The sequence below is a fragment of the Chinchilla lanigera genome, unplaced genomic scaffold (assembly GCF_000276665.1).
Source record: "Chinchilla lanigera isolate Chin_1 unplaced genomic scaffold, ChiLan1.0 scaffold00014, whole genome shotgun sequence".
Classification (NCBI taxonomy): Eukaryota; Metazoa; Chordata; class Mammalia; order Rodentia; family Chinchillidae; genus Chinchilla; species Chinchilla lanigera.
The window spans coordinates 77,980-99,422 of record NW_004955415.1 but is presented as its reverse complement, the minus strand read 5'-3'; the positions used below and the strand labels follow the sequence as shown (position 1 = coordinate 99,422).

At 40.0% G+C, this 21,443-nt stretch overlaps 2 protein-coding genes across 3 annotated transcripts in view; one reads left to right on the top strand and one right to left on the bottom strand.

Annotated features, from left to right (window-relative positions):
* Positions 1 to 19,585, bottom strand: part of LOC102023351 (skin secretory protein xP2-like) — a 45,597-nt gene extending 26,012 nt beyond the window's left edge. The window contains exon 1 of the mRNA XM_013512119.1: positions 19,309 to 19,585. Within this exon, the coding sequence (XP_013367573.1) occupies positions 19,309 to 19,585 (277 nt within the window). The remainder of the gene's footprint in view (positions 1 to 19,308) is intronic.
* Positions 1 to 21,443, top strand: part of LOC102028081 (E3 ubiquitin-protein ligase MARCH3) — a gene marked incomplete at its 3' end in the record, with an annotated part of 149,218 nt that overhangs the window by 50,064 nt on the left and 77,711 nt on the right.

The window sequence follows — 21,443 nt, the reverse complement described above, 5'->3', positions numbered from 1 at the left end:
TTATTTTTCTTGTGCTTCTCTTTTTGTTAACAAAATTTTTTTCCAAAGAAAAACTAAATGGCATCTATTTTATATATTCCTACTTTTCCTCAGACAAAGTCAATTACCAATTTCCTAAGGATGGAATTATCCTTAACTTTTTGAAGGATTCTGGTTAGAAGGGTGGGTAATCCCTGGAAGGAATCAGAGGCTTTAGAATCTCTGGGAGATCCCTAAAAACAAGAGATAAGCTAGTTTTCATAAAGGGAATAAGACCAGACATATTCCAGAGTTCATCCTTTGGTCTTGTTTTTATTTTAAACTTGCCTTTTTTATGGGTAACCAGCTCCTGCTGCTAAGGAACAATTTTTTTCCTAAATGTTTATGACTGTCTTTTCAGACTCTTGATGTCACCCTCAGTCCCAGGACCACTGCCTGGAATATGACTGTGTTACCCCTACTTGCAGCGGTACACGCTGACTTCCTGAGTGCCTGCCCTTCCGGTGGCACATGTAGAAAAATATGTTCAAAGCAATAATCCAGGTGACAGAGACTGAATTTAGAAAACTATTACTTTCTGTATAATAGAATTCAGTTTTTCCCCCACATACAAAGTAGAGCTGTCCAGAAGAACAACCATGAAAACACACGACCCCGTCACATCCCTCCCACTTGCAGCTGTTAAGGTTTCCAAAGGCAGTCTGTGTGTACTGATAAGTTTTGCTTTGAGACAGAGACTTGTTGACATTGCCCAGTTCTCCCAACTCCGGACAGTTCACCTAGATTCTATTCTAAGTCACCATGGGAGAAAACTCACTCCAGTGGTCTTTCTGGATTCTTCTCTCCATGGCTCCTGGATAGACAGTTTCTTTGGAACCACTAGTAAGGAGACTTGAGTTTGGGGATGACCCAGGAGCTCTTACACTACTCAGATAGCGAGAACCAGAGCTCTTCCAAGGCAACGTCCATTAACTTTTCATTTGTGAATTGGAAGTGGCATTACGGATTATCTTGACCTGGGTTTCCAGAGTGAATTTATAAGATTAACATCTAAGGGTATAGGAAGAAAATATTAGAACTCTATTTCATTTTTATAGCAAAAAAAATTAAGTTTTACTGATATGATATATAGATTGACATTTACACCCTCACCTGATCTTTAGGTCAGAAGGCAGTGTGTTAAATAAGATACATAAGGTGTTGTAAGGGAGGAGTATATGGAGCACCACAATTGTTCCCTCCCCTGTGTGCAGGATGCTGCAGGGTATTTCTCTGTCCAGCTAAGTTAATCTACAGAATATTAGTTATTTTCAATTACATTGGTTATCAACAAAAACAGCAAAATAGCTTTGAAAGAATTCTGGGGAAAAAGCAAATACAAAATGTGTAGGTATCATTATTTGTGTAAGCAAGCACAAATGAACAGTATAAAACTGGAGGAGGTGACATGTCACTCTAAGTTCTTTGGCTTAAGTTTTAGGTTGAAAACAATAACAATCCAAGTAGATCTTATACATTGGCCCCTAAATCTCAAAACTGATGAATAATTGAAATATAGATTTACTTCTGTTATCATTAAGAATGAACACATTGGAAGAAAGTGAATAATTGACCTTGAGACACTTCTTAAGGATAATACAAAGGTATCATGATTAGAAAACATATATAATAAGCTCTACAATTTTCTTCAGTGTTTAATTCACCTAGTAATCTTTTCCTTTGTTCGATGCTGAGATTGAACCCAGGCCTTGTGCATGTTAAGCTTATGCTGTACCATTGAGCTGCACCCTAGCACCTCACCTAATAACCTTAGTAAAATTTCACTGACTTAAATGTTATGTGTTTTTAATCCTCTCTTGAAGTTTTTTACTTGTGTATACAGAAGCCACCTATCTTCAGGAAACATTTGTTCTGCTTCCTAATTCTTCCTTCTTGGTCTTGTCCTGAAACAAGATAAGATAGTATGTTAAAAAATATTACTTAAAATGAGTTTCTTTGTCAGGAATTGCTGTTGAAGAAATTAGAAAAAATGTTACCAAAGTTCTGAAGAAACAAATAGTGTATGAGATTAGATCATAGAGGGCAAAAGCTTTGGTTTATATTTGGAACAACTTAGATCTTCCAGGTAGTTCATTTCTGTTTCACTGATGAAATACATTAAGAGCTTCTCTTTGATGACCCCCACAGGAGACTTGCTCACAGTCCTTATGAAAATGTTTTTATAGAAAAAAAGAAACCTGAATAATGTTTGCTCTTAACAGCTAGCTGTTTCATGGAGAAAGATACCTGGATAAAGTTGTAAGAGATGAGTTTATTCACTACATTATTAATAAGCAAGATGCTGCAACCAAGATGTGGAAACCAGAATTACACAGACTTTTTCAGAATATTATTAATGAGGTTAATTTTATAAAAACAAACCTTTGACATCTTGTGTAGTAGAAGCCATACCATGCCATATGTTTGTTTAGCTGATGAAGGTCCATGAAAATCCTTTGTACCTCACAGAAGTTTGCTGGTTATTGTGCTAAAAGTTGTCAAACTTACAAATAAGTTACATTCATTTATATTTTATGAAAAAGAAAATATCCCTATTAACCATTTCTGTGGTAATAACCAACTTGAGTGTACTCCTCAGCAGATGGAAAAAGCACCTAAATATAATAAATCTACCTTTCAAGATAAATGTTTCCTTTAAAAAGAGAATGAACCATAAAGAAACTTACATTTAGAGAGAATGTTGGGGCTGGGGATTTAGCTCAGAGGCAAAGCGCCTGCCTGGCAAGCGCAAGGTCGTGAGTTCGGTTCCCGGTACCGGAGGGAAAAAAAAAAAATAGAGAGAATGTTACAAAAAACAATGTTTAGAAATGTTTATATTATGTGTAATTTTATAGCTTTTAACTGTGACAACCATTAAAACCTAGCTATTATAAAATAAATTGAATTTAGAGTAAAACTTCCAGATTAACATATCACAAATAATTTTTTTTTTTTTTTTGATACCTGGAATCAAACTCAGCCTCATACTTGCCAGGCAGGCGCTGTGCCACTGAGCTGCCTCGCTAGCCCCATATCACAAACAATTAAACCTAAATTTTCAAACACAATGAAGCACATTCCGTCATTGTTAAATGAATTTAGTAAGATAACAAGTTTGTACTATTAAATATAATCAAAGAAAAATTTAACCCCATGCTTTTGTAATTTCTATATTTGTTTCATAATGTACCTAATACAGCACAAGTGTGCATATCTACTGTGTAGACACATATCTAGTACATGGTTTATGATCCAATATTTTTGTTTTAGGCTAATGATTCTTAAATTTGTGGGAACAGGGAACACAGTTGCAGACTTTTTTGGAACAACAAAATATGAGTACCCTCTTCTCAGAGAAATTATACACATATTCTGCCAAATGAAATCTCACCCAGAATCTCAGAGTGATTACATAGCCGCTGATAGCTGTTGTCGGGACTACAGTTAAACCTTCTGCATGAGGACATGAAGGAGTCGTGCAGCTTACCAAGGGTCATGGAGTGACACAATCTCATCTTTCAGTCAAGACTTCCTGAGCATATATGTCATTTCCGGTTTTGACTAGGGGAGAAGGATGCAAATGAGAATGGAACTCTTTCAGAACCCCCAGAAGTTCGCAAGCTCACTGCAGACAGCAGTAGTCCACAAATAATCGTAATGTGTTTTGTGTTTAGAAGAAACTTGCTTTTCACTTGACTGGCATCAACCGATTCTGCTGTGTGAAGGTCTCATGCTGAACTCCTGGGAAACAGAGAGATGGAAAAGGCCACCTCTGTAGAGAATCAGGCCCCAATTACTTGCTTCAGTGTCCACTGCTTTTAATAATGCACCTTTTATATTGCTGTGCTTTGTGGAGCGCCTCACTAGGGTTTTCTGCCCTGTTTTTTTCATGTACTAGATGATGATGTGCAAGTAAAGCAACCCCAACTCTCTCTTTAAATTTACGTGCATTAGCATATACTTTTCTGCCTGTAGGATAAAGAACTGAACTCTTAGATAAATTGGCAAATGGAAGAAAATGGAGTAATGAAGAAGGTGTGGAATTTTGTTACCTTCATGATCTCCTTCCCTAAAGGCCTGAATCTATATAATGAGGTAGTAAAAAAATGCCTGCTTAACTCACTTTACTCTTATCATTCTTTTTAAAATATTTCTATTTTTAAAAGAATGTAAGAATAAAGTGAATTAAATTTTTTCTGCTTTGGTCATTAGTTGGTAGTATTCCTGGAGGTGATAAGGAGTTTATGCTACAAATATTGGGCCCTGTGTAAGGGGCTAAAAATAAACAGAGCAGCGTGAGGAAATGGGCAAAACATTACTGATCTGTGTCAGGGCTGTTTCTACTTTAATGTTTGCAAAAAAGCACAACCCAGTTTTGCAACCTATTTATAGAGCAGATTTTTTTTTTTTTTTTTTTGCTATATATAAGTGATTAAAAGACAGGGTAGATTTTCAGGTAAATTGTGGTTTACATTGGGAAGTAGGACTGCAGGCAATCTCCTTTGGAATGAGTGGTACAGGGCTAGCCCATGAGGTCTCTGTTGGAGGAAGGAAAGGGCTAGAGCTGAGTGCCCAGAGTTGGCTTGCTGGTGGGTGTGCTTCCTGCTGCATGCTGCTTGCAGCTGGTGTACGTCTTTCTGGCTCTCTCCAGCCCCTGCAGCCACCTCCCATCTTGGAGGCAAGGGCTGAAATCAACCAGGGTACCTCACAGCACCCTCGCCCCTATCCTTCTAGGTGAGTTCTCATCTCCATTGGTCCTTGCTGTTTGCATGTGCACGTGTGTGCATGCCTGTGTGCAAATACAATGTTTTTGTCAGGTCTTTTTCATATTTTCCATTCCCTTTTTGTAATTTTCTCTCTCTTCCTCTACTGCTAGAGTTGCTCATTCCTCCTGTACCCTCAAGCCCTATTTTCCTTCAGTTTCTCACCCCACTCACCAAGCTTTCACCTCTGGGCTTTTTTCTTCTTCTTTACAGTTGTTCAGTTCAACTCAACAAGCATTTTGTGAATGCTGGGCACCTGCTAGGTTCTGGGGCTAAAGAGATAAGACAGAATCTCTGTCCTCTGGTTGCTTAAGTCCAGGGGGACTTTCTGTAGTTACTCTGCTCTTTACTCTGCTGATCGATTGCTCCCTCCAGGCAGAATTTCTGCCAGCACCCTCCACTGTAGCAACATCTCAGCACTGGCCCAGTGGAAATTAATTCCTTCCTAAACCCCTGTTAATGTCTGATTCGTAAAAGAAATTCGGTTTTGGAAAGGGGCTCATACACCAGAAAAAAATGGTATGTGAAAGAGCTGGATTCTATACAGGTTAAAAATCCTGAAAGGATACCAATGGACTCAGCTACCTTCTGAAGACCTACCTACACGATGCTGTTTCCCCCCAGCAAGGTTGTCGGGACCCTGGCAGATGACTACTTGATAGTCTCCCCTCTGATGTGGTCATCTCAGTGCCAGTGTAGTGTGCAGTGCTAAAGCAGGTAACTATTTTTAAATCAGTATAGAAAACAAGCCCCGACTGTAGTAACTGTTCATTCTAGTTTTTGGGTTATTGAAATGGCTTTTGCATCTGTGTGCCCTTAGATTTTTTTGTATGTGCAAGTTCCTCTGTCCTTCCAAATACAAGAGGCATCAGTTGTTGTTGCTGTTGTTTTAGTGAGGGAGGCACCAAGAACAGGGACGGGCAGCAGGTGTATCTCTCACAGTCACAAAGCTGCCATTTGTGTACAGGCCCGACATAAGTGGTGGGGAAGGGACTTGAAACTTAACACACATTTAAATATAACCTTCATCTCCACGTTTGATAATCACCAGACAAATGGTGTCAGGGGTGAGATAATGCAAAGTCTGTTCCCTCAAAGGCCTTGCTGTGTGGCTGGAATTCTTAACTGGTTTCATCACTTGTACTAGGAGTTAACATCTTCCTGGTGGCTGAGTATTGTTGGTTTCCCAACTTCATTCTTTATGTCTTTCTGTGTGTCTTGGTTACTTTTTTTCTCGCTGCGGGGACAAAATATCTGACGCCCAAATTTAAGGAAGGAAAGGTTTATTTCGCTTACAGTTTGTGGAGGTTTCAGTCCGTATTTGGCAGATTATAAAGCAGAGTGGCACATGGCAGAGAGCTACAGCTCATGTCCGCAGAACACAGCAAAAGCAGCAAGCACACACCAGGGCGGAATGTGGGAGGAATGGCCTCAAGCACCCTTTTCCTCTCCCTTACATATGCAAACTATCCACCCCAGGGTGGGTGTAGCTCTCACACCTCAATCAACTCTAAAAGCCTGCCCCATGGCCGCATGAGGCTTTGGAGAGACACACAGACAGAAACCATAACACTGTGCCATGTCCTTCTTCACTAAGTCTATTCAGTTCATCTGTGGTCTTCCTCTGACTGTCATTTCATATCCCCTGGAATGTGTCACTATGTGTGGTGTCCATTCTGTGGTGTTCTGTGTGGCATGCATCCAAATAATTACAGCTGTCTTCTTAGAGTTATTTAAAGTAATTCATTTTTGCCTTTTCAAAGTGTAGTGATGCTATGAGGTCACTAACTCCAGTAGATCCCAAACATTCCCCACCTTCCTGTTCATTATATCACTACCCAGCAGTCAGTGCTGTATTTGTTGGGACAAAATACACCATGACTTCCTTGCATGCTGTGGGCACCCAGATCATTGACTACTTATGGAGGATAGATTGTACAGGGACATAGGTGAAAGCAAGGCAGCTAATTAGGAGGTTGACACAGTAATCCAGGTATAATTTGATGATAATTTGAGTAAAGGCACAGTAGTGGGGATGGAAAGACATGTGGCCAAGCAAAGAGGAATTGATAGCAAAACAGGTGACTGCCGAGTCTGTGGCCTGAGCACTGGACTGGTGGTAGTATCATGGGAGACAGGCAAGTTTTGTAGTTGGACTCAAGAATTATATATTGAATACGTTAGTGTAGCATTTTATAGACAACAGTAAAATTCAGTTTTATATAGAATCTAGATAATAAGACTTAGAGAATGTGTCTGAACATCAAAGAAGAAGCTTTCTGATCCACTGTTGTAAGATGGCAAGAATAAGACTAAAGTTCCAAATTTATACCTTTCTTACCGAATAACATTAAAACCCTTTGTGGTTCTACCAATAAAACTTTTTAAAAGGTGCTAACTCAGGAATCATGACCTCATTTGTTTAAAAGTAGTAGAAATTCCTTTTGTTCTGAACTGTTAGATGGCTATCAAGTGTTCTTTGTTAGCTTTTATAATTCTGTAGACTGAAGATTATTCCAGGAGCATCTATTTCAAGATCTTGCCTGTTATCTTGATCCTACCTGTTATTATCTTCCAGTGAGTAACTTGGTACTGTTAGCTTTACCTAGGGGTGTGGAGGTCTTCAAGAGACCCAAGATCTCTTGGTTCTGCTGCCATCTACATGGTGAGCTCAAAGTATAGCGTTAATGTTTAAATTTTTGAACTCTGTTACAATCAAAGATTCGTTGCCATTCATTCCCCTCAGAATACTTTGCTTTGCTTCTGACACATTTATCCCGTTTTTCTTGCCACTTTCTGAAGCAGTTCTGGAGGTCCCCTTCCATGAGTGTCTTTACAGGGTATGATAAAAAAAATATGGTGAATGCTCCTGCTGAGTGGCATCCGACAAAAAGGTAGGCTCATAAAAACATTATAGTGTGTCCTCATTTATCTTACTCACTGCATCTGGCACATGTGACTTCTGGTTCCTCCCCAAAATCAAATAACCATGGAAGAGAAATATTTTGAATCAATTCAGGATATGGAGGCAGCCATGAGAACACAAATACAAGCAGGGAAGAAGACTTCCAGAACTGTCTCAGAGGTGGAAAGAACAACAGAAGTGAGTGTCCTCTGTGAGGCAGAATGATAGTGTGTCTTCATTCATAATTTTTAATACATTTGAACAATTACTGTATTTTTTGATTACTCTTCATAACCTAGACCTGATCTGATCATTTTGGGCCATAAAATTCTGTTTCTTTTGGCATTGAGAGGTAGAATACGAGTTCCAGGAATCACATTTCTAAGCTGTTCTTATCGAAGCTATGGAGAGAGAGGGAAGTTAATGAAAGAGGTGTGATAAAAGGGAGGGGAATAGGGATAGCCTGATAAGGTTATTTAAATGATGTTAGCAGTTTCTTTCAATTTGCTAGTAAGAATTTTTTTTTTTTTTTTGGTTTTTCTCCGGTACCAGGAACCGAACTCACGACCTTGCACTTGCCAGGCAGGCGCTTTTGCCGCTGAGCTAAATCCCCAGCCCCTTTGCTAGTAAGAATTTGACTTAAAATCATTAATGTTAAAAGAGATATAACCCTTTTGAAAATGATAAAGTTGAGAATAGCTCTAAGATATTATTGTTTTGCTTTGTTTTCATAATGTAAGTTTGATGGGTTGGGTTGATTTCTACCCAGTGTCGTACATTAGTAATAGGTGAGGATAAACACAGTGGCTTATTTTTGTACCTTCAGCATGAAGAGTCTTATAGTAATAGATGTTTGGTAGACTTGTTGAACAAATAACTTTGCTGTATATTTAATTGGTGGACAACTTGACTATCTGGAAACAATATACTAAGTTTTAAAAATATATCTCTCTTCGAAAGGTAGTTCTTCCTCCTGAAGTAGGCCAGGTGCCTGAGTACCAGGGTCCAAGTCAGCTGGGAGATGTTACTGGAAGGTGAGCAGGGTGCCGGTAAAACCATAATGGAGACAAGATGAATTTGTACCTAGGAATAGAACAGCGTGGATCAGACCCAAAAGTCAGGGAGGCAGTAGCCTGGAAGAGCAAGGATCCAACCTGGAGCTCTGAGGCCCAGGATACAGGTCAGGCCATCCAGGAAGGGACTGTGCCCTGTAAACAGACCTTGTCCCTAAGGGCAGGCGCATTGGGCTCTCTGTCCAGGAAGGCGCATTGGGCTGTCTGTCTCTAATGGATTCAGCGAAAGCTGGTCTGGGCATAATTGCCATACAAGTGGGCTCTGTATAAGAAAACAGAAGTCTGCCAGAATCTGGGAAAAGGAAAAAAAATGGATGCATTTTCCGCACCATCTACATTAAGTAAAAATTTTTTATGCAGGTTGGCAGTATTTTATGTGTTTTCCCCGATTGAGTCCTATAGCTCATAGACCTGCCAGGGTTATAGGATCAATATAAAAATTCCTGTTGTTTGCTGACTTAGGTATTCACGGAGGAATTATTTTGGAGGCAGACCTGAAAAGCAATTATGTGAAAAGTACAACGTGCTGGCTTGCATGAGAGCAGCTGCTGAGAAAGAACTTTCTGGTAGACTCTCTGAATTTGGTGCCTGCATACTTTCCCCTGATGCCTTATGGCATGTACTAATATTTCTTCCAGTTTCTAGTCACAGTTTTTTTTACTTTAATCCATCACTTTAGGTCTTTTTAAGGTAACATCTACAAATATTTTGGGGGCTTTTAAAAAAAAATCCACAAATCTTTTTAGCATATCAATTCGTGACATGACCTGGAAATTGACAGGGAGTGTTGTAGGGGAAGGAATGACTTGTTTTAAAAAAAGATAGCTTTTTTCAGGTTGACATCCACGGAAGAATATGTGAGTTGTACTTCTCCTGGGCTGAGTTTTGAAGTGTTTGTGAGGCACTCTCCTCCTCACCCCTGCTCTTGACCTCCCTTCACCCTCTTTCTTCATCTCCCTGCCTGTTCTCCCCAGTGTACAAAAGTCCATTTGTGGCCAGCTCCACCTGATCGCTTCTGTGTGTGGCCTAAGCTTTGGAATGCTGGATGTTTGCATAGCATTAGCTGGGAGCCAACTCCAAGACCAAGCATGCTGGAGAGAGGCCAGTGCCCATTTGGAGTAGCATCTCAGGTTCTACGGTGGGTCCTTGACTTCAGAATTCAATTCATTCCTAGGGCTGGTGGTAGCTCAGATTGTCAACTGAAGGCTCAGGCTCCTCTTCACAGCCTTCACAGTCTCTCTCCTGTACACAGGCAGATCTCTGTCCTAGAGAAACACTGGCCCAGGATTTCTCCATTAACCCCATACAGGGAAGGATATTGTTAGTGTTCCTTCCAGAACTCTATAAAGGTTAAATCTGTATCTGAGACCATCTGGAAGCACAAGTGGCCCGGCATTCAGGTCATAACTCAAGACTTTCGTCGTAAGTTGAAACTAAAATTCCAGTCATAACTCAAGTTGTTTGTAATCAGGCCGGTAGTACCTCGAGGGTCCACTATACTCTTAATTCGTGCTGGGGCACTTTCTCCAGGTTGGAGAAAGCCAAAGAATTTGAAAAGGGATCAAGAAATCTGTGTCTTATTCTTGGCTACTAGAGCAGAATTCTGGTCCACTGTAAGTCAGCGTTTTCTACTTTTTGATCAGCAGACAGACCTGGTTGATTCTTGGATAGGCAACTTACAGGCTACTTAGACACTGCTGCCAGTGTCCTCCCAGGTCCCTCCTTCCCCTTGCACATAAAGTTTTCTAGTTTATTTTGGAAGCTACACAACACTAAAGGGAAAAATATCCATCAAGACCTAAGATTTCCCATATTGTGAGATACACTGTTTCCTGCTATTGAAGTTATTTTATTATTCTATCCAGGAGAGTTAGGGAATAGGATAATACTCCTTTTTTTCCTAGCAATTCCTTAGTTGTTCTTAGACTGCCTATACTCTCCAGTGGTTTTCTGTAATAAAAATGCTTCACTGGTTTCTAGTGATAATAATCGGATTATTTATTATGATCAGTTTCTAAAACAATTGGCTGTTTCTTTGCTATATTGGTAGCATAGCACAAATAGTTAATTCCCCAAGAGTGGTAGCAGTCAAGCCTAGGTTAACTAAATGTACCAAATGTACAAAGAGATTTATTGCTGGCCTAATATAATTTCTCAAGAGAGAAGAGGGGAAGAGAATTGGGAAAAGATAATCTTATTAGAATATAAAATATCCAGTCACCTCGGGTAAACTTGGAATCTAGAAAAACAAGCTGAATAGGTTATTCTGCTGTTTCTTGTAGAAATAGGCTCTGAATCTGCAGAACAGACTGCCCTGAGGGCTTTTCCACTTTGGGGTACCTGTGATAGTGAGAGATGGCGAGCCTGTTGATGAGGAAGGACATTCTGTCCAATCCACAGGAGAGTAGTTTATTCCAGTCCTCACACTTGCAGAAAGAGGACAGTGTTTCTCAAGGAGGTTCTTGGGATTGGACTCTAATCAAATACTGTTTTAAATATATGGCAAAGATTTTTTTGTCTCTAACCAAAAAAAGATGAGAATCTGTTTTAAAGTGCATGTCGTATACATACTTAGGCATACATGAGGACAGAGAGGGAATTTCTTAATTAGTGTTTTCTCATTTTTAAGTCTAGTTCATGAATCTTGAACCACTTGCTTCAATATTTGAAGTCTTCAGTGAAAAGGTATCAGCTTTATCATTGAAACAGATTGGGATTTTCAGATTTGGGAATTCTTGCTTGCTTGTAATACTGATTGAATTTGAAAAAAAATTGAGAAAAGGCAAATGCCTGTGTGTTTTGAGTCGTATTCTCAGAGACCAGGCTTATTGGAATCAGGACCTCTAGAACACTTGCCAGGAATGTTGAGCGCATTCACAGGCTCTGTGGCCAACACACTGGAAAGAGTGTGTATCTTAATCCCCAACTGAGGAGGATGAAAAACATTGCATACTTTTTAAAACAATAAAATCAACTGACATCACAGCGTAAGCACCTAATCTTTTGGACATATTCAATTTGCTATTATTGATGCTTCTTTCCACTATCACAGTTATGCAAATTTCCTTGGCTCTAGGCAATGCTCTTGCATCCAGAGTTCTCTCAGTGTCACCAATCTGATCTTGGTCCTTGCTGTTGAGCAGTTAACCATTGATTTCCTAGCCCCTAAATTCCTTTCTGAATTCCTTTTTGAGTGGTTCCCAAACATGCCAGCATGGAGGGAGTCTTGGAATTGGCCAAAGTTGTACTAAGGGGAGTCCAGCTTTCCCTTGGCAGTGCTCCCTGTCCCTTCTAAGGTGAGTTCTCACCATGTTGACGTGAAGACAGAGAGCTGTGTTCTTGGTTTTGACAAGTACATAACCCTGCTATCAGATGACAGGGAAGAAATTCATTCTAAAACAAAGTCAACAAAGCTACTGGGGAGGCTCTTCTAGAAGGAGATATTACTCTGCTACCAAGTATCTCCAACTAGAAATGCTCAATGAAGTGAGAAGTTATTAAAAGACAATATAGATTTGTGTGAGTTTTTTAGGTGTCCTTTATTGGGAGTATAGTTCTAAAATATTTCCCATATTGTTTTGATTACCCTTATATTATAACTAGATGACAGTAAAAGTTGTGGAATTGTTTTATTAAATAAAAGTAGTTGTGAAAGGTATGAATTGAAGAGTTAAAATTTTCTCTTTCCTACCGTCATTTTTTATTCTTCAGATCAAACAATGTTAACAACTTTGGTGTATTTTTCTATTAGTTTCTAAAAACATATGCAAATATATCTGGTGACCTATTATACACCTTCTTTTCCACTTTAATTTTCATGTAAAATATATAATTAGTACATTTTAATCTTAGAAAATACTGTGTTTCATTGTGGATTTTAAGTAATTTATCTTAGAAGTCTTTATATCTTGTTACATTTATTTTTTATTTTTTCCTGGTCTGTTACATGCTGTTATACAACAAGTCAATTATTGATTTAAGCACTTCTGTGTTAATGAACATTTTGGTGATTTCCAGTTTTTCACTGGTAATGATAATGCCACAGTGAAGATTCTCCTACATTCATTATTAGTGCTTTTTGTTGGTACCACGCCCCAAGGGGATTAAAGATCGCAAGTGCATACTCCACTGGACAGAAGCCAGTGTGCCAGCCTGTCTTAAAGCCTGCCACGGTACACCTTTGTGTTGGTTTGGGGCTTATTTTGCAAGGGGAATAATATAATACAGGACACATACTTCATATGATTATTTATAATAGTCACCCAAAGAACAGTATACAAAAGAGTGCAGGAAATCTGTCCACACACTAAGACCAAGGAATCCAGCTGAGGGCCTGGATCCCACAACAATGTCCTACATGAGTTGAGCTGAATACCCAGAGCTCATAACAATGCCTCTCATGAATCCAACTGGAGGCCCAGAGCCCATGACAACGTCTCATGCAGGCCTGTTTTAAAGATCTGCTGGGAAGGCCCAAAGGTCAGTAGTGGAATCTATAAAGTCTGTGCCATCAGGAAGAAGGACCTATGCTAGCAGGCTGAGGGATCTGCACTGGAGCCAGAAAATGATGCTCAGAAGAACCAAAGCTCCCCCAAAAGGTACCACAACCATCCTTGGCAACAGTGAGGTCCCGAGCTTCTCCGATGATCAGGATGGCCAAGTTCCCATCAGGGAAGCCAACGCAGCAAGCTTTTCCTGGAAGCTGGCAGTGCACCATCTTCCCCTCTGGAACCAGGAAGCTATGCTCAAAGTGACGTCCAGAGCTCCCCAAAGTGAACCAAAGCCATTCTCAGTGCCAGCGAGGTCCCAAGCTCCTCGGAGGCTGAAAACAACCAAGTTCATCAGGAAAGCCAGCTCCCCATAGACTCTCTCAGCTCCCAGAAGCCTGCTTCTTCTTCTCCAGGTCTGTCTCTTATGCTGCTGGCAACAGTCCTCAGGTGGGCCTCCCACACCCAGCACCACAGTTACTCAGTTCAGCTGGGAGTTACAAGTTGACCACCAGTTACCAGTCCACTACAACCTTCTTCTCCTGTCCTCATTATTTCTCTCACGCAGCTCTCCACCATCGTATGTGTGACCAAAGCAGTGTGCTTCCACCAGGGTGCCCCTGTTGAAATGCCTTAACAGACATGGTGGGTGACTTCAGTATGTGAAGGGGTAGCAAGTAAGGGTACTTACCCAACCCATCAGGATCCCTTGACATCACGATCCCTTGCCCACTATCTGCTAAAATTTTTCCTATCAAAACTGCTTAATGATTTTTTTTGTTTTGTTTATTTGTGGTACTGAGGATTGGATCCAGGGATTTTTAAATTGCCAAATACGGTGATTAGTTCTGTTCTGCAGGTACTTTGCCCATGCTGCAACATGCAGAATGATTTATTAACCCCTCTCTGGTGCCTCTTTTCCCCCTGTATTTTTAGAGCACAGTGGGACTTGGAGAAATGGAGAGGCTTGAGGCCTGAAGACACTAAATTTGTAAAATTAAAAAAAAATTTAGTACCTATGGCTTCCAGGTCCACGATGCTAACAGATAGTGACTGATTTAAATAAATCTGAACCCAGAATCTGCAAAGCAGTCCCTCAGCCTGGCATGTCTGGAGTCACACATCCTTCAAGGACAGGGCTTAAATTCCTCTCTCCCAGATTATTCCTACTTATCTTGCCTCTCAGTGCCTTAGCCGTATGTTTATGCCTCTCTTTATAACACTTCATAATCCACCTTCCACTGGAGGTGTCTGAGCAATTCTAGTACCTGCCAAAGGCTGGGTCTTTGAGTTGCTTATTCTGTCTGCCCTTAGCATTCACTTCTGTGCAGTGGGTTTTCATAAATGTTTGGCTGATTTGTTTACTGGGAGAAGGGTAGGGAACATAAAGCTTTGTTTCAAGTTACATTCAGAATGGAGAACATGTGGTCTTGGCATCCAAAGGAAAAATGTGAAACCTTTGAATGTCCAAGACTTGAATATTTTCCTGCCAAAAATAATTCTGTAGAAGTAAGCTATGAGAATATCACTGAATTAGGGAAGCCCCTTTTTTCCTTATTATAGTCAGAAAAACAAAGATTAATTTGTGTCATTGTGAAAAACACACAGTCCAGGCTGAAATTCTCAGTCTGACTTTTTTTTCACACCAGTGACTATGAAAGCTTGGCATCCGGGCAGTTAGAACTCTAGGCAAAGCAAGGTAGGGACATGTACAGCAACCTGCTAAGTAAAAAGCATCTCAATCCAAACTGTCAGGAGCCTTCATGAAGAACAGGCTAAAAACATCAAAGACTATGCTGATATAATTAATTTACATATTAGGGCTTTATTTAAGCTGCATCCAAGGAAACTAGGGTGCCTGTCTGTGGAGTGCTCCAGACTGCTGGGGAGAAGGCCTCCAGATCTTGGTGTAGGCCAGAAGTTACTCTGTTGTTTTCAAATCTGTGTTTCTCACATTGAATATTTTAGACTGAGACTTTGCTTTTAAGTTAGATTCATTGAGGTATAACTTAACTCTGTAAAACTCACCCCTTTTTGTCATACAATATTAGGCATTTTGTCAAATGTAGGTACTTGTGTAACTTTTATCACAGCCAAGACATAGAACAGACCATTGCCCCTAAAATTCTCTTGTGCCATCTTGTAGTGACCTCTTCCTCCCTCCCCAACTTCTGGCCACTGCTGACCTGTTATCTGACCCTATAGTTTTGCCTTTTCCAGTATGTCATAGAGATGGCATAATGCCTTTTCAGTCTGGCTTCTTTCACAAAATATCTTGTATTTGACATCTGTTCGTTTGTAGTGTGTATCAATAGTTAGTTCCCTTTTATTGCTGAGTAGTATTTCATTCTGTGGATGTACAGTTTAGCCAGTCATCAGCTAAAGCATATTTGGATTGTTTCCAGATTTGGGTCTTTATAAATAGACATTGTAAACATTCATATACCATTTTTTGTGCAAACATGTTTTCATTTCTCATAACGTGTTCCAAGCATGCGATTACTGAGTAGGATGATAGATCTGTGTTCAGCTTTTATAAGAAACTTCTGAATCATTTTCCAAAGTAGCTGAACTATTTGAAATTTCTATAGTATTCATGAGGATTTAAAGAGCTAGAATTATAGTTACATCTACATTATTTTAGATCATTTCAAAAAGATTCCATGTTTCAGGTAGAGTGAAAGTTGATTAAAGGTTTTGATTGGGTTGTTGTACCTTGGCTGCAGGTACTTTGTGAAGAAGAGAGAGGGGTGGAATAGGGAGGCAGAACCCATCTCAGTGGGTTAAGCTTTTTATTTATGTACAGAACAGTTTTTCTCTTATCTGAAAATGATTAAAGTGAGTGTTTGGCTGGTTGGCAAGACTGCCCTGATATTCAGGAGAGATTAGACCAGCTTTGCAAATAAGCTCAGAAAATCTACTGGGCCACATAAGTGATTTCCCAGGCCATTCAGTGTTGTGTTGATGGCATCTGATAATGTCATGTATTGAGAGCCTGGAGGCAGGTATATCTTTACAGTGTGATATCACAGGTTTTATTCAAATCCTCAGTTGCCCACTAACTGATTTCTTTTACCTTCTCATCTGAGTGTTGTCAGATTCTGACCATTGGAGATATTTTGCCTGTAAGGCTTCTTATCATCTAGATTTCTTATGGTTGCAATAGGAGATTAAGGCCTTGCTTTTTACCTGGCCTTGGGACTTGGCCCTAATCAGAAGGGATGTGTCTGTGTGCTGTCTGGCTCTTGCTGTAGTCAGCATTGTTTGTCCTGTACAGAGAGATCAGTGCAAAGGCTAATAGGTTGAAGGCCTCACCTTCCTGTGGCCTATTCTGATTGCCTTTGGTGATTTTGCCACGGTGATTTGCCTTGGAATCTGATCAGATGGCTGTCAAAAACAGGAAGAAGAAAAAGGAGCAGGGACTTGTGTACCTTTGATGTCCACTGTCAACCTTCACAGTACTATTGTAACCATATAAGCACTGTCACCTGGAGCTGGTAAAATGCAGTGCTTAAATGGGAATTAACTGAAGGATCCTGGTCAAGTAAAATGTTCAGCCAAGGACACAAAACCCAACAGAGTTTTTTGTATTTTGCTTATAATTCCACTTTTACACAATAAGAGATGAGAAAATAAATGGAAAATGATTATTTTCTGCCTGATGTTGCTTCAGGGGAATGTCAATTCAGATACCTGCCTCCCAGCTGCAGTACTGTAAGCTGCTGGTCCCTGGGCTGTTCTCAGAGGTGCTTTGGGAGGGGTTGCAGTGTCCTTAGGGGTGCTTTGCTGCAGGCTGATTTTACATTCTTCTTATGAATGTCACTTTGGACAGGGTGATAAAGATCAAGGAGTATGATGTCCTGCGGTACTGAGATGAAGAAGTTTGTTTTGTTTCCACCTATGGGTTTGACTGCAGGTGAACTGTTTAGAGCTGAGCTGTCAGAATGTGAGAGGAAAGAGAAGCTAGGGGGAAAACAATCACAGGTTTTGATTGTACTGAATGCCCTGGGGGCACCCAGCAGTTTTGTAACTGTTCACTCGGCATTAACCAAACCCACAGGATGCCTTTCCCTTTTATCGTCCAGTAAATTGTTTTCCCAGACAGCTTGTATTTGCAGCCCAAGTGAATTGTCCAACTTTGTATACTCCATGTTCCATGTGACCTGAAGAAAACCCAGCTGACAGACCCTGTAGGTCAGTTGGGGAAAGACAAATAGGTGAGAATGTCTTTGCCCACTCTTGTGAGGAATATGCAGTATTTACAAAGCCAGACATTTCATCAGACCAAAGAATACATTTCCCAAGGCAAAGAATGCAGCGATCATGGGTGTAGGTAGGGGAAATGCAGTAATAAAAGAAGCTGGCATGTAGATATGTTGATTTCATTTTTAAAAAGGCAAGTTAATATGATTGCAGAGAATATTGAGGATCAGAGTACATATAATATGGTAGAAAGCTGTTCATAATTATCATTCATGGTAAATATAACTAATATATTCATGTTGGTACTATCAATGAGCACCATTCCTTTCCTGCATATCTGTTACAGTTTATGGTTTGGTAGATCAAAGAAGTGCTGAACATTCTACACATTTCACTCCTCAGCTAAAGGAAGGTGTGGAGATGAATCTGCACCCCAGCATCTGAAGTAATAGACTCGTTTTGCACCTCGATTTACAGAGCACTGCTACTCACACACTGATGGGTCCAGCATAGGGAAGAGGAGTGTAACTGCTGATTAGTTTTCCTCATACAAAAGCCTACTCCTGCTTTCTGACAAAGATCAGTACAGAAATTTCCAAGTTGCTTTACTGCTTGAGCCCTCAAACCTGCATTTGGGATGATTCCCTTTTAGTCCTGTCATTATAGATGTTTTTCTTCTTCCGTCAGGTGTATCGGTGATGTCAGTGGGAATTGCCTACATTAAAAAAGCTCTTTCATCCTGGGGAGATTATTTGTAAAGGAATTTCTTTCCTTTTTCCCTTTTTAAGTTTTTGTGAAAAAAAAAAAAATACCTGCATTTGTTAAGAAACAGAATAGCACAGAAATGCTTATGATGAAAAGCTATGGTGCCCTTTCCAGGATATTTCCTTCTGGTTTTTTTGTTTTGTTTTGTTTTTTTCTGGTACTGGAGATCGAACTCACGACCTTGCGCTTGCCGGGGAGGCACTGTGCCGCTGAGCTAAATCCCCAGTCCCGATATTTCCTTCTGGTATTAGATGTGCTCAGGCGATTACTAACTTGATGTAATAGTAATGGTGGTGATAATAATTCTTTTTGTTGTTTGTTCACTTGTTTTACCTTTTTCCCTTCCTAAGTTGATAGTTAAGTAGTCTACTATAAACTTTGAACCTTAAAAATAATAGTTTTAAGCCTTAATTTCTTGTACATCTTTCCCAAGCCTGTTCAATGAAAATATTAATAATGCCTGTGAAAACAGCGTGAAAATATTAAGATCCCCTCTTTAAACATCTCATGTTTTCTGGGTTATCTGTTTCTTTGGAGTCAGGTGCCATATTTAATTACTTGGCTTTTCTCTCTGAAGCTTGTGTTTCGTTTTTAAATGTGAGTGGTGAGCTTTGGTTATTGATCTATGTTTAAGAAAGAGGCTGAGTCTTCATTTTCTGAATAAATGGTGCGGATTTCCCCTGCCATTCTATGTGTAGATCCGATTTCCTGTTACTGCTCCATGAATAGGAAGTCTGTGTGGAACCCTGATGCTGTGTGGGGGGCTTGTCCTCTGGTAGTTTCACTTTAGGACCAACCAAGAGAGGGACAGGTTTTAGTCAGAAGTTTATGTGGGTGTGCGGGGGTCCAAATGTCAGGGAAGGAACGCTTTACTCTAGTGTTGAGACATGCTGCTAGTTCTTTCCAGACATTTTTTATTTAACTTTGTATTTTGATCTAATTTTAGCTTTAGAGACAAGTTACAAAAATAATACTGTTTCTGTATATCACTCACTCAGCTTCTCCTACACTTAATGTCTTATCTAGGGTACAATTTCCAGGCAGATTTTAAATTTCTTCATAGATAAAATTCTCTAATAGTTCCCCACCAGTACCAGGGGATGGGTACTGAGCATAGGGCATGGACGTCAGGAAACTCAGTCGGGACCAGGGAGCAAGGGGCACCTGCAGGCCCAGTGAACCTTGGGCAGACCTCAGACTCCCTGTCTTTTTCAGCCTAATTTGAAGTCCCAGTCTCTGTTGCAGCTGCCCAGTGAGCATGGACAGGCCACGATGAATTACATGGACAGGGCCAGCTTGCTGCCGCTTCCCATGTTCCCGGTTTTCTCCTGCACGTTCTAGGCTTTTTATATTCTCGCTTTGTATAGTCATAGTCAGTTCCCTTCAGAGAGAAAAAGCATGAGAGGCAGAAAGACGGAGATACAGAGAGAGACAGAGAGATTGTTTCTAGCTCTCCGCAGTTAGGCTGAGGCATGCCAAAACCCTGGCAAATGTGTGAGAAATTCAAAGAGGAGCTGGTGTTGCAGTCTTGATTCCCAAATCCACAGGGCAGGCTGGCAGTCTGGAAACTCAGGCAGGATTTCTATGTTAGGTTTCATAGGGCCGGTGATATAGCTCAGTGGCACAAGCACCTGCCTGGCAAGTGCAAGGTCCTGAGTTTGATACCCGGTACCAAAAAAAAAAAAAAAAATCTATGTTAGATTTTATTACTATTATTGTAAAAACATAGCATGAGATTTACCCTCTTCACAAATTCTCAGTGTATTATATATTACTGCTGACTATAGAATATAGTGTCATACTGCAGATCTCCAGGGCATGTTAATCTTGTTTGACTAAAATTTTTTGCCCATTGATCAATAACTCCTCATTTTCTATGGTAAAATATTGAGGCAGAATTTCTTCTCTGAGAATTCTCAGTGCTTGCCCTTAGGGCCTTCAGCTGCTTGGGTGAGGCCCACCTGCATTATGGAGGACAGTCTGCCAGGCTTAGCATCACCTGGTTATAATTGTTAATCACATCCACTGATATCTTTCCGGCAACATCTAGACTAATGTTTGACCCGACAACTGGGCACCATAGCCCAGCCAAGGTGATAAACCATCATGTGCTGTATTTGCTGTCCTTGTCCTGACCTCCAGAACTTTGTTGAGAATCTAATTGTTAATGCAAGTGCCCCTTCTAAAGCCTGGAATAGTCCTTTGAGCTCATTGTCAAATGTTCCCCAAGGATATATACAGCATGTAAAAAATGCTGTATATATTTGAGATGTAAAAAAAAGACTTTCCAATATTTGGCTCAAATTTATGTGCTTTACTTATACTCTAGACAAGTTCACCAGTATTGATTTTTAGGTATGTACTATAATGTACTTATTTTCACATACTTGTCTTATTTGCTATCAGCTATCTAAATGAAACTGTTTACTTGTTTGGCTCTAACTCTATACAATTTGAAGTGTCTTTTTAAAAATCTTTATAGTATAAGTTTAATTTTTATACTAAACAAAGATCTTTGAAGGACAGATTCCCTCCCTACCCCATAATACCTAGCACAATGCGCTTTCCAAGGTAGGCACTAAGAATTTTTTAAAATGTATTTAAGTTTTTGAAAATTCTTTAGTTTTGTATATTAATGACATAATTTAATATGAATCTTTAAAGATCTTGAATATTTTAATTTCTGAGATTTTATTCATTGCTCACATTTGACCGTGTCTGTGAGGTAGGGAGGTGGCAGGCATACTTAATCTCATTTTGTAGGCAGAACATTTGAGGTCTGTCTGAAATGTTCGATAATTTGCTTGAGGTCATATACCTTAGTTTCAAGCCAACTACAGATTCCAGATCTTCTGACACCTCGTTCTGTGCTCTTTATTTGGTATATGTTACAGTATGCTGTATATATCCTTGGGGAACATTTGACAATGAGCGTATTTCTGTAAATACTACTGTTATTAGATATTCTTGTGGTGGACTCACACAAGGCATTCTCTGCTAATCATTTAAAGCATATCCTTCTTCTGTAAAAAACTAAGTTTCCTTGGACTATCAGTCTACCCCACTGTGTCCCTTGCATGTTGCATACCCAGGGACCAAAACAAGTCATGCATGAAAAATGCTCTCAAGTTCAGTTTCTCTCCAGCCAAAGTGTATACTATAAGAGTCAAACACCACTGTATATTTTCAGAACCAGAGCCGCCCAGCCACTCCTGAAAAGTCATCCATA